Source organism: Harpia harpyja, chromosome 7, assembly GCF_026419915.1.
Source record: "Harpia harpyja isolate bHarHar1 chromosome 7, bHarHar1 primary haplotype, whole genome shotgun sequence".
NCBI lineage: Eukaryota > Metazoa > Chordata > Aves > Accipitriformes > Accipitridae > Harpia > Harpia harpyja.
In genome coordinates this window covers 36,184,466-36,198,932 of record NC_068946.1, presented here as the reverse complement: position 1 = coordinate 36,198,932, position 14,467 = coordinate 36,184,466, and the positions used below count along the sequence as shown (strand labels likewise).

General features: G+C 34.4%; 1 protein-coding gene across 1 annotated transcript in view; it reads right to left on the bottom strand.

Annotated features, from left to right (window-relative positions):
* The window catches only part of LOC128143709 (sodium channel protein type 2 subunit alpha-like), a 48,850-nt gene that overhangs the window by 15,657 nt on the left and 18,726 nt on the right, over positions 1-14,467 (bottom strand). Inside the window, 4 exon segments of the mRNA XM_052791236.1 lie at positions 442-615; positions 1,856-2,010; positions 3,946-4,063; positions 12,460-12,912. Coding sequence (XP_052647196.1) covers positions 442-615; positions 1,856-2,010; positions 3,946-4,063; positions 12,460-12,912 — 900 coding nt within the window.

Here is a 14,467-nt window from a genome sequence, read left to right as displayed (position 1 = left end):
TTTGCTGTCTTGATTTCCTGGTAACATTCACCCCTGCAGTTCTTTGCCAGTGATTCATTAAGCCCAGGATCAACTGTCCTACCCCAACCCCATGTGCTCACTTATATTTCCCTTCCCTTCTGTGTCTACTTCCTCCTTGTTCTCTGGTCACCAAATCCAGAAGATTGAAGCCCCATCAGCTGATAGTCCTCACTCACTCGTTGGGACGCAGTGCAGTAAAACACAGACAGAACACATGGAATCAATGATAGCATAAATATAAAGGCAGATTTAGTTACTCACTGAATAATTACAATGGAATCTTATTCACCAGTATGTCATTTTCTGTTCTTTTAAACCCAATTTATATTCTTCACTGTATATATACGTATCAGATTAGAGTTACATAAAAGGACCTGCCTAAACAACAGAAATAGGTCACTTAGAAAGTATAGTACCTACATCAACAATCAGGAAGTCCAGCCAGCACCAAGCATTAGTGAAATAAGTTTGAAAACCGTAGGCCACCCATTTTAGCACCATTTCCAGAATAAAGATATAAGTGAAGATTTTATCAGCATATTCCAGTATGATTTTTATAGTCTTGCGCTGTTCAATATATATATCTTCAAAAGCCTGTGAAGAATGGGTTACATATAAGTCAGATATTCATAGCTCTTTGCAAACTACAAATTAAGCCAAAAGAGCTGAATTAAAAATGGCAAAGTAAAATCACTTTCAACTTTAGGTGTTTTACCTTGGAAACCCAGCATGAGCAGAGATTACAACTGCATTCTTTCTGAGTTTTAGATTTTATCATTGCCTGATAATGGTACTACAATGTAATGACTGAAGTTGCCAAACAGGGGTTTTAGAAATTTCAGTAACAGTCAACACAGAATTACAATTTGTCACCCTGAAAAGCCAGTCAGGCTCAGTCAGAAGGCAGTCTCCCGATTATAATAAATTCAACTAACAAAAGAGAATAATGAGCTACAGTAACCTAACATTATATTGCTGCTGATCTTTGCTGAATTCCAATATCGAGTGTTGCTGGCAAGGTTTTAGTAGCAGAAGGCTACAGGGGTGGCCACTGTGAGAAGAGGCCAGGGGCTGTCCTGTGCTGGCTCCACAATGGACCCACCAACAGGAAGCAGCTGAGCCCATCAGTGAAGCTGGTGGTGCCTCTGATATTTAAGAAAGGGCAAAACACCGCATGGCAGTATGAGGACCGAAGAAAAAAAGTTAGAGAAACTACCCTGCAAACACCAAGGTCAGAGAAGAAGGAAGGGACATGGTGCTTCAGGTGCCAGAGCACAGATAATAACAGTATATACCATATCCTACATCAATCACCAACCAAAACCAACCCAATACTTAGTAGCTGTGTGAAGGACTAAATGTCACTAAGAATAGTATAAAGGAATTCAAGGATTCCTATGTAACAGTCTAGAAATACTGAAACTAAAACTAAAGCAAAAAATTAACGGAGAACATGATGAATTCAGTATCTGTACTGCTTTGGGGGACAATTTTAAAGTAGAAGAATTGTTCCAGTTATTGCGTACAATTCATTTTGTATTATTTTTATAATTTCTTAAACAAGATTTGTAGTGTAATCCTTTTCATAAGCACTCTCACACACACATATCACCTTGTATTCATCAAAAATTTACCTGCAGAATGTTATTTGACAACAGAATTTTAACGACTTATTTTATATACAGTACTCAAAATATTCTGGGAATTTAGTTCCAAGCTCTCTTTCAAGCTAACTTTGTATTTTTTTCTTAATGAACACAGATGCGTTATTAATCCTATCTCTGATAAAACGTTTTTTATAGGTACTGTTTCTATGGGTGCAAGCTCTACTTACCAGAGCACCACTGCTGAGAAGAATCATGAAGACAATGAATGTTTCAAACCAGTTGTGTTCTACTATCTTGTAGCAGGTTTTTCGAAGGTTCCACCAGATTCTTCCTTTTGTGCTTTCCATACTGCCTTTACAGCATTTAAACTTCTGTATACAGCCTAATAACACAATGACAAATTGTTATACAGTAGAATTTTCATTATCCTGAAAAAGCAAAACCACTCTTAACTAGCTACTGTTTCACAAGGTTCAAATTACTTCAATTTATGCTTCAAATTACTGCATGCTACTTAACGCATCCTTACCTTCTTGATTTGATACTTTGGATGTAGGAAAACTTGCATGTACACAATTTTTCTACTACCCTGACACTACATCAAGCTTAGAATAAATAAAATTTAAAAAAAAAGTCATCTAATTGAGCTAATTTTCATTTACAAACACATTTTAAAGAATTATTTTTCATTTATATACAGATAATCAAAGAACATATGAGAAGTGTCAGGGAGGAGAAACAAAGAGCATAAACACATAGCAACTTTCACATGACCTAATTCAAGAGTACAGCAGCTTCTTTTAAAATTACTTTTGTCTCTCAGCTAAGGTTCAAATAAATCACACAGATGTAAACACACTTTATTTTATTATATTATACTGAGGAATGACCTCTGCTTCAAAAGCTGACTAAGGATACCTCTTTCATGACACAAACAACTGATTTAACTGGAGATTGTGAGAGCTTTTCCATGTAGTACAGATTTGTGGCAACCATCCACAGAATTGTGTCTCACCGTGGAGAGCTCCGTACCTTATCACAGGGCCTCAAGGCACAGTTTTCAGTGAACCTCAATATCTGCCTGGCCAATAGTAGTCTCCTTATGTCTTTAAAAATGATTAATCACGTAGAAACATAACCAAGTTTAAATGATTATAATGGGTCCCAAAGGCAGCATTCCAGTTTTCCTGTGAGTGTCATTAAGTTCATATGTTACAAGTAGGTTATACTATATGTCATCAGCTCAGATAAAACAGCTACCACTGTGAAGAGCATGATTTATCTTACCTTCAACTACTCAAAATGCCTACATTATGGAAAAATTAATCTTATGCTCAAGGATTGATAGATATCACATAATATAAGGATAAGGAAGAACTGTAACATAACATGAAATTATTTGTGAAGTGTACTTTTTTTTTTAATCAAGAGCTTGCTATATCAATATAGCCACACGTTCCAAAACAATTTTGTTTTTTTAAAGATGGGTGAAATAACATTTCAAAGGACAAGCGACCTAGCCTAAGTCAAAGGTGTCTTCATAACAGTAAATCAAAAAGCATGGATAACATAGGAGAGTTAATCCTGGAACATATTTTGCTTTGAATTACTTTAATCATGACTTAAAAGGAAAGTAAGACCTGTAATACCACAAAAATGGGAAATACATTCCTATACAGTAATTTTCACTAGTCCTCTAAAGAATATAACTATACAGAACTAAAATAAATCAAAACTTCTAAGGACATGCAAATATGCTGTTAAGACTTCTTTACTTGAATAAAAACATAGGATCTCATTCACCTGTTGCATCCCACATTATATTTATGCATCCCCTCCCCCCATTAATGCTGTAATATCAAGATAACAACTCTATTGTTTGAGTCAAACCTTCCAAGATCTGAATCATCCACTGGATTGCTTTCTAGCACTATGAAGGGACTGTGGGTAATCGCATGACTCTGGTTTAAATCCCAGTGGAGTGAACCTGGTGTAGGGTTTGGTCTTGCAGATTTCACCACTGAGAATGTCATTTAAACCAATAGCATTACTGACTGCTGAGAATCAGTTTATAGAATTGCATCTAGTGTTTATTTAAAAATATTATAAATGATTGCATACACACATATTTAACTTTGCATCACACAAATGATTCCACTGACTTCCGTACAGCTATCTACAACAGGCAAAATAAATCATATCATAAGAGTTGCAAACTAGGATCCAAGACTGCTGTAGCAAATAGCTTCCTTGAACTGCCAATGCTTGTTGCAAACAACCAAAATGTAATTGCTAACCACAAATTTTATTTCCATACCTTCTGTAAAGCATGCCTGTAGCTCTGATGCTTTTTCTGGTTCAGTTTCAGCTTTTTCTTCTCCAAAGAGAGCTAAATTAACTGTACTTCCTTCAGATGAGCTGGAAAAATTTAGCTTCTGAAAATAAAATTCAGTAACTTTACTAATATTTACAATTTTAGAACTGTAACATAACTTTAAGCATGCAACACTGTGTGCAAGTAATAATAAGAACAATATTTGTCACCAGAAATACACACAAACATCCACATATAGCAGTCAATGCTGTTGAAATGTGCATAAATCATCCACTTTCTACCTAGAGATTGCAAGGCATATCATGTAATCTTTCAAGGAATTTCAGAATTTCTGGTCTAAATATAGTACAGCATTATCATTCATCAAAATTAACTACTACCAAGTAGATTTTCTGATACATATTCTATTTATTTTGTTTTCTACTCTTATTTTCTTACTATAATTTCTCTTGCTACATTTTAAACCAATACGTTATACTGTATGCTTTAAGATGATGCATATTGATAGCTACTTTCATTAGAGCAGTCTCTTCAACTTGAAGACAGTAAATTCTGACAGCAAAAAACTTTAAATTGTGAACTGTCAGGGTAAACTGTCCAAGGGAGAAAATGTAGCAGATTTTTAAGGATTGATTTTAATTCAGTGCCCGTTATTCATAATATAAAAATAAACAAAATGAATTATCAGTTCTTTTTCACTGCCACCTTAAACATCAGTATGATGCAAGCTAACCACTTCTGGCATACAGGACAATTTATAATAAAATTTGGTTGCCTTTGACCACAGAAAATTTAGTTATTTTTCATTTTAGGATCATTCTTATGATCTAGATTGGAAAATGCTAAAGTAAAATCAGGATTAACAGGAAACCTTGTCTCAGATGTGAATTTCAACATTACCCTCAACACATTCATAGAACAAATTAAACCTGCCCTATCTTAACCCATAATTATCACTACCATATGAACACCCTTTATGTTTTTTCATAAATACTGTTAAGTTTCAAAAAGGAAAAAGTATGATAAATACATTTCAACTGGCATTAATTTGCATTCTTTTTTGCCAATGCACGTATGTATTACATTGTGCATTCCGAAACTACCCATTACTCTGGTACACAGTTAACACCTGAAAGAAAGGATTTTTTTGTTTGTTTTAATAATCAAAATTACATAAGTGACATTAGTACTAAAAAAATTAGTAATAAAAGAATAAGCCTTAATTTATTTTTTCTTTTGTAATCTGCATGTCTATTGCAAAAATCCATAGACTGGAGATCTTAAAGGAAGATGTGGTGTCCTGTACACTTAATCTGAGTATGAGTACCAAAGTAAGTCAAAGTAGTTTTGGTCACAGCATTCTCTGACATTTTACAATGTTACCAAGAAGTATGTAACATCAGTAATGAATTCACACAACTAAATGTCTGTAGGGAATGATGTAAGCACACTTTGTAAAACACCCTCAGTTTTGCAGAATTAACACCATTTTCATTAATTTAGCTAGACTTGCATGATTAAGAGACATTTAATACATAGAAGCAGACAAGTTACAGGCACTATACAATCAAGCTATATTTACACCTCAATTGCAGAATGTGAAAGGACAAAATTATTTTAGGTATTAAATAATTAATTTTTTTTGCTATGTTTTTGAAAGAAGACAGAGACAATTTAGTAAGAAAAAGTAATCCAGTGTTCTGCATTAACTTTTATTAAAAATGATTCAGTAATACTGCCTACTTTGCTGCTACTTTAAAAACTGATTATCTGGAATACAACCCCCAAATTACTCATATTTAATGCAAACACCTCTTTTTCATTTTTCATAGCATTAATTTTAAAATACCAATATTCACAGCAAACATCTTCTCCTATCACTAATTCTACTGAACCTGAGGATAGCACTATATACCACCATCATTTTATTAATAAGCTGCTTTCATCATTCCATGACATATCATATATATATTGCAAAATGTTGCAGCAGTGGTGGGTAAACTGAAATAATGAATTGAATTATAAATCAAATTACTAATTTTAAATATATATATATTTTAAGAGTAAGGAAGTTTTGTGTCATACTGCTCATAAAAATTAAAAACATGAAGTACCCTGGGTCATTTGAAGTGTAAGCTACTTAGTACACTGTTTGAGCAGATGACATGAATTTAACTGAAAGAATACAGATTTTTATGAATTAACAACATTAAAAGATGAACAACCATAAACGGAGAAGAAACTTCAAAGAATCAATGCGTTTAGAACATGAGGTTATATATCTCATTTAATACATGGTAGAAGAATTGGAGATTAGAGAATTTTTTTTATTTTTAATCAAGAAAGGCAATTTTCTTCACTCTAGAAATCAAATTAGAGGCTCAATGAACTATTCTGATATAAAGGACAGGTAGCCTGGTTCCCTCTTTCTTCTAAGGACAGTGTAGGATATAATCCTCTGCTTGAAGAGTTACAGATTTAATTAAACAATGGTTCTCTTTTTCAAGTGAGGTGCTCATATTTTTCACTAAGATGAAGGTATCAAACAACAAAAAAACCAGACGGTAAAAAGCAATATGCATAGAAGAGTTTCCTGTTCTAAATAAAAATTCAGTTAGTTCCTTTGCTATGTATAAAGTTCACAGAGATCTAACTGATTTTGTGAATCACTCCAGGAACAGGACTTTTAGGAAAGACAGAAATGTTCATCCTTCACCTTCCAGGGCACTTAGCTGCTGTTCAAAGTTTACCAAACTAAGATAAGAAGGCCTCCTTGTATATACACTAAGCACTGGATTGAATGGGTCAACTCACGTACTCAGAAGTTGATTAGCTGCCTTGATGTTTGCAAATCAGCAGCTAAAACATTGTTAGAGAAAATTCCCTCAACATAATACCTTTTTTTCTTTTTCACTGTTGGCAATGAAAAGCTACAGGGATTTTGAATATATTAATTTTTTTCAATACAAATATCTACTGTACTGTTACAAGGTCAAAATTTGGAGCTCATGACTTCCTTTTTTCCTGAAGGAGTCAAGGTATGATGGCACAAATACCTGCAAGACTAATGTTACTACTACAAATTGTCCCACTGAAGCCACTTAGGATTGCTTGAGGTAACTAGTAAAGAGTCAAACTTTGGTGAGCATCATCTTAAAAATAATAACTGAAAATGTACAAAAAATTGCAGATAATGACTGCAAAGAAAACTCCATAATAAGAGCTAATAATAAGTAGGCTGTTGATTATTCACATGGTGCAACCTACTGTGCATTCAACTTGTAAGTCACTCACATTTTGATATTCAAATAGTGAAGGAAAATCTGATATGTTTCCCAACCTCCAAAGCAAAGAACAAACGTACCAGCAATACAGCTGTTAATACAAGGAATAAAAGGGAAACATTGTCTTGTGTAATTTTGAAAAAAACAAAACAAACCCACAGGAAGACTGTGCTGCATATTCTCATCTTTTCACTTACTAAGGATCTCTCTCTCTTTTTTCTTTTTAAGTAGACTGAGTCTCTTTTTGCTGGAGAAGGAGATAAAGAACTGCAGTAAAATGTGAAAGACAATTGTTGATAACAGCACTTTGGAGAGTATGTTCAAGAACCTCTTAGAAAGGAGGATCCAAAAATATTACTACATAGAAATGCAACAGAAAACCTTAGCACACCTGTGTTATGCTGCTTATATTCCAGCAATTGAATATTTTCCTGCTTAATCAGATCTATTTTCAGCAGGAAATACTTCTTCAATAAAAATAATCTAATTTTTCCATTTAGTCTCAACAACAAAAGGACAGAAAGCACATTTTTTGTAATCATCATCTTCGCTACATCAGCTTGACATAGCACTGAGTATTGTACTCTTCAGCATAAGCACAGTTGGTAAAGTCACTTTTATTAGGATCTTTTTATTTATCTTTTTTCTGAAAGAATAAAAGTAAGTATGTCTGTAAATAAAGCTTGCAAATCATTTACCTTTTAAAGGAACCCAAAGTATTATCTATAGAAAATACTTGGGTTTTTTCACCAAACTAAAAGCAAAACCTACCTCTCCTAGTCTATGTAATTTAGAAAAAAAAAAAAAAAAAGCACGCATATCTATTAAAAATTAAAAAAGCATCACCTTATTATGCAAGGAAGGTTACAATAAGACAATATGACATCCAAATGAACAAGATTCAAGTATTTTTCAGTCAAATGATTACAAGCCCCTGCTTTACTATTTTGCATGCTGTTCTACACCTGTTCAGATTCACGACAGCAGAAGCTTGAAGCAGGAGCAGTGTCACATAAACAACAGCCATCAAATCAGAATCATCCCCCCATACTTAGCACCAGTAGGATGGGATACTACCGCATTCTACTCTCCCCTACTTAAGTGCCTTTTCTGAAATTGTTTGGAAAAATCCTTAGAAAGACATTTTTCCACTCCATCTTTCTGAATAACTTACAGGTCCCCCGGCACAAAAGTGAGACCTGAAATATTTCCAATATATAATAGAGTGCAAAAGAATATATGAAAGATAATTGAGGATTCCACAACAAAACTAAGTGAACAAAATTTGTATTTGGAAAAGGAATACCTCAATGACCCGTAAATGGCAAGGAGCAGAACTGCCCAACTATTCAAAACAGATCATCAGGAATAAGAAACACATAGCTTGGTACAATTAAGGTTTGTTTTACAGTTCTGGAGTTCCTGAGTTTAGAGGTCTGGGAGGGTACTAGTTCCTATTTTGTCTGTTTAACAATTGTCTTAATTTTAGCCTTATCCTTGATTTTCCTAATTTTTATATTTTTTCTTGCTTGAACTTCCTTATTTATATCGTTTTAAAACACCCTGATTTGTTTAGACACCTACATAGAATCCTACACAGAATTTTTGCTTGAAATTATTTATTCTGTCTTTCTAAAAATAAAGCAACTGGATTAAGTTCACAAAGAGACAACTATAGATGATGAAGAGCAAAACTGATATAAATGATTCCCTACTTTGAATCTTAGACATACACAAACTTCATGAGTAGAATATAACTAAATTATTACATCCATATTCAAAAGGACTATGCATATGTATTAAAAAAAATATATATGTTTGATTGTTCCCAGGAGCATGTCTTTGATCCTATATTTTAGCTTCTCTTATATGAGAAAACTGGAATGTAAATTATAAAAACATTGTGAACAATCATGAAACACTTTATATCAAAAGATATAAACATTGTAGCACACAAGTAATTGTATATATGTAGTATTACAAAGGCATTGGTCAAATGAACATGATCAGAGGATGTTTGTAATTACGTGACAGCTAAAAACATGGTTCAACAGATGAACAGAAAAAGTCAAGTGAAGATTACCTTTCCATTTTCATAAAATCATAGGCTGTTAACCTCTTTTAAGCTTGAACAGTCTTGATACTTAATAATTCAGTTAACAATATAAAAACCCACAAAGCATGCAGGTTATGCCACAGTAGTACAGAAAATACCAAAGACGTAACAAGGAGGGAGGAATATGTTGGGGTTGCCCTCAACCATGCTGTGACGTGAGTCATGGGACTCAGCTTACAGAGCAGCTGAGCATGTTTCCACTACATTGCAATGGATGAGGAAAAATATATTGTGGCGGAGTAGCATGCAGGCCAATCAATCTCAAAAGTGATCATATACATATGATTTGTTTAGGTAACCTGTGTAAACATGCTGACACGTTGCTCTGCCTGGTTAAAAAGCACCAGATCTGCATTCTTGACTGATCCAGCTTGATTCTACTCCTGTGAGAAGTAAGAATGGTACGCAATGAAGTTAAAACATGGTACCCTTTAGGTGTTTGAGTTGTGGAAACAGCAGAAGTATGGATTCCTACTTATTTAAAAATGTGTTTTCTAGATGTGCCACACATTTGCAAAACATAACATTTATAGCTGTTGATTAGAGCTTTAAGCATATCCAAAGACATACTGAAAGAGGTAAATTAGCAGAATATCTGAAGCTCACAGATGTATATTGGACTTGGACCTGAACTTAAAAAAAAACCCCAACCCTCAAACAAACAAACAAAACAAACCCCCAAACCCCTCCACCTCCATTCCCCCAAAAAACCCAAACCAAAAAGACAGACAGATACACCCACACTATGTATATTACAGCTTTACGCATCCCCTAAATGGTAGTAATTAGACCTTTAAAGTAACAGAAATATATTTTTCCTTGCATTTCATTTTCAAGCTTATTCCTGGTCTTCACTAGATGCTAAATATGTATCTAGGATACACTTTCAGAAAGAAGCCACAGGCAAAACAAAATGAAACAAACCCATCATACCAGGTCAAACACGAAAACTTCTGGGTAAGCAATTTTTCCCAGCATCGTTAGCTTTTTTTAACTGCATGACTTAAAAAAAAAAAAAAAAATCTTTCAAATAGTTTAAGGTGCATTATGGACTGTAATGGAAATATAGCAATGTAAGAACAAAAACCCATGCCTAGCAATAAACCTGCATTTCCTCAAGTACCTCACATCTATCTTTTGTTAGTCTTCTGGTATAGATCTAATCTCACTTCTCACCAATGATTTCTCAAAGGCTCATCAAATAATGTAGCTATCTAACAACTCCAATATAAACTGCTCCCATTTAAAGGGAAAGTCTGAAAGAAAGGGCTGAAATAATCTACAAAATGAAAAGCAATTACCTTACTGACTATGAACTACTTACTGTACATGAAATGTTTTTTTGTTGTTAATTTACGTATCTCCTATGGTTGTCTTTTAACCATGGCAATCCTTAGCTACTTTTCCAAATTTGAGTGGGTTAAAATTAATACTAGATAACAGTATCTTATAAACAGCTAATGCTTATGTTTAATCTTGAATATCAGAGGTGAGAAGGCATAGATTTTGCTACCCCACTAGTGAAAACGGGTGTCTTCGATTGCTGGATAATTTCCAGGTAAGAGTTAGATTTAACAGAGTTATCAGAGCAAGAGTAAGAGTAAATTACCTGGACTCATCAGATATTCCTTCCACAAAACTAACTGTATTAAAACACACTAAGGCGGCCAGTATCCTTAATTCAGATTAATAATACGTAAATATGTAGCAGCTGTTCAGCAGACATTATAGCTTCCATACAAAGTGCAGTTAATACTTTAAAACAAATTATGAATATTGTTTGCTTTGCTTTGAAGAGGCGTCTTAGTAATCTAAGGTCTTTTCAACTGAGAGGTCAACATAATATATGCAGTAACAGAACCTCCAAAAAGCAGATGGAACAAATCAAGTGTCAGGAAATGAGCTGCTGAAATAACAAATAAGTGTAATACTATTGAACACTACACTCTACAATAAAAGAAATACCTAGAAGAGTCACCTTATTACACCTTTTAAATCTAAGTTTAACTACATCTTGCTAGACCAAACTTCTTTTCTAAAATTAGGAAAGAATAATGGGCAAATTCATTGCCAGTTCAAAACAAAACAAGCAAAAACCTAAAAAGCCCACAACCAATCAAATAAAAAACCCCTCAAACCCCAAAAGAAAACAAAACAATCCAGACAAAGCAATCCAGGCTGGAGTACGCCTGTCTGCACAAGCATTGACACTCCATTAATGTCCTTGTGTCTTCAGGTGCCAGGGGAGCTGATACCAGACACAGTCTGCACAGGAGCCACAGCATAGCAATCTGAATTCTCAAAAGAGTCTCCCAGGATCCTGCCGAAATCCGTGATTTTCTTTCCCCCTCAGTCTGCAGCTGCTGACAAATGACTGCTTTCCTAAAGCTCACCCATTTTAAGGTCAGGCAGTTGTCTTTGAAGTGATGGGTTCAAAATTCCCACAAACAAGCAAGAAATTAATATTTTTTCATTCAGTAATTCTAGTTTTTCCTCATCATTTTTACTTGACATATTCAGTTTATAATACTGACATTGTTCCCTTGGCTTTCCCCCATCATTTTAACTTCAGAACTTGAAACCTGTTGTTATTGCTTTCATTAGCCTGAGTTAGCACCTCTGTTAGATTATTCAGTACAAATAATGCTGATTTCTGTAGAATTCAGTGAGCTTTAAAAATCTGATGGAAAGGGCATTAATATTCTTTATTAATATCTCCTCTAATCTTTTTTAATAGCAGTTTACTTTCATCCTTACTTCATGGAAACATTATGATTACATATATTAAAAAAAAAAAAGTCTTTTGTCTCTGTTTATTCTGTACGTATATACTAGTTTGTCTATCCAACTAAAAATTTGGAAAAGCTTGTTTTTCAAAACCCTTTTATAAATGGGTTCATATATGTTTATACAGGTCTGCCTGAATTTCCTACTCTCTTTAGCTCCACTTTCCCCACTTCAGTTTATTCACTCTCAGTACAGTCCAACAATCTCAAATTGGAATCGCTTTCAATTTCTAAGCAGGAAGAGCCACACTATGAGAGAATACAATTGGTATAATTCATTCATACAAAATATAAAATATTTAAATTTTACCTCCTTGCTTTCCTCCAAATCTGAGTCACTGCTAAACTCTTCTGTATTTAGATGTTCAAAATCAGATTCTCCAACAGCTATTGGTACTGTAACAGTAAGGCTTGGGTTGTTTATGAATGATGTATAATCACTGCCACCTATAACAGTGGCCATTCCATTCTCATTTTTGTGATAATTCGTATCTATCCTTATGTCAGCGATGGTACAGTTGGAAATGCAATGGTCTCTCTCATCATTCAACTGATCTGTTGCTGTTCTTTGACTTACAACAGCTTGTTTCCTGCAACAAGACTTTTGGACACATTCACCTGCTTTTTTCTTCACGTAATCTATTCCGTTCTGAATTCTTGCAACAGCAATCTGTAAGTTGTTCATTTCATTATCATCCTCTGTAGGAGAAAGGCTGTCTGAACTAAATGAACTCAGCAGCAAGGCCAGAAAAAGGTTCAATACCTTTAAAAAAAAAAAAAAAAAAAAAAGACAATACAGATGAATTTTCTCACTCAATTTTTCATTCGCATGCTTCTTCGATCACCCATTATGAACTTAGGCTTCACGTCTTCCTTCGCTGTATATGATTCTGGAAATTACACAGTAAATAAAATGTAAATGCAATTTAAATACAACACATGCCCTATATCCCAATGCAGGGGTTTTTGTGGTTTTGCATTGCTGTATGACTATGAAGACACTCATGAATTCTTTTTCTGCTCATGTTTGTGGAAGGTCAGAAATGAATGATTCTTTGGTACTGACTGTACAGATCCAAAATGTTTACTTCTCTAGAACAGAGAAGCACTCTGCAACAGAAGACATAGCTGATCTGTGCAGAAAACAGCTTGCTTAAACGCTGGTCCAAACTCACACAAAAGTTGCTGTATGCAACTTAAAAAAATGTGAAGCACACCCCATCTTCTAGCCCCCAAGCCATCCTCTTATGGCAAGACAAAACATAGAATAGATACCAGTTATACAAGCCCAGAATTTACCAGGAGCTGAAATGGTACTAGGATAGCCAAAGCAGCAGAGTACCAGCTCCTAAAGTCTTCAGATCAGCTCTTCTATGCAGCTTTGAAGACAACAGAGTAAAACTATGTGTTGGGAACACAGAAAGACAAGTGGTAACAGAGCCCTGAACATACAGCAGGGATTGTCTACTATAAGAAATTCTACTAGAGCTATGGTATAAAATCAGAATACAGTAAATACTGTGGAAAAATTCAGAGATGGCTACTTCATTCCACAAAGTTGTATCTTCAGGTTTAGAAAACTATTTAAGGAGGAGGTTTTGTTTTGTTAACCAATTTCACAGTTCTCTTCATTATAAGACAATAGAATTGTAGAAAATCCTGGAGCAAATGGCTGTGCTACTAGTAGTAATGCATGACTGATTTAAAGATAATTAGCTTATTTCTGTTGTTAGAAATTTTATTCCTAAAGAATGACTCCAGGATGGCTAATTTAAAATCTCTTTTGCTACTGACAGTTGCCTTAAAGAAAAGATGTAGAATAATAGAGGAAGACTCAATAGGCAATGAGAAAAGCAGAGCAAAAGGTGGAGCAATGAAGGCCTCAAATACTGGTGAGTTAATAAATACAAAACATATTTAAAAAGACAAATTTATACATGGTAATGGACAAACTGGTACAGATCTGATGCTTTCCTTTCAAAGAGAAAAAGAGGAAGATATAATACAGACAGCTTTAAAAGTGTCTGTAAAAACCACTTAAGAAATAGGAAGCAAAAAGCTGAAGAGGTAAAAGAAAACATGAAGTATTTGAACCTGTTTTTTCCGCAGAACTGCTGCCTTCCAATTCAAGTTTCCTTACTCCATTTATGTAAAAAGTTGGCTGTGCAGCAAGCAGGGCTCAAAATGGCTTAGATTTCAGAGTCTAAGAATGTTAAAGCAGTTTTTTAGACAGGAGAGAGCAGAAAAAGTAAAAAACCTGGCTACGTGTGATTGGAAGTGATGCCTCATCAGTTAGGGAGAAAAGTGCCTGCTATGTC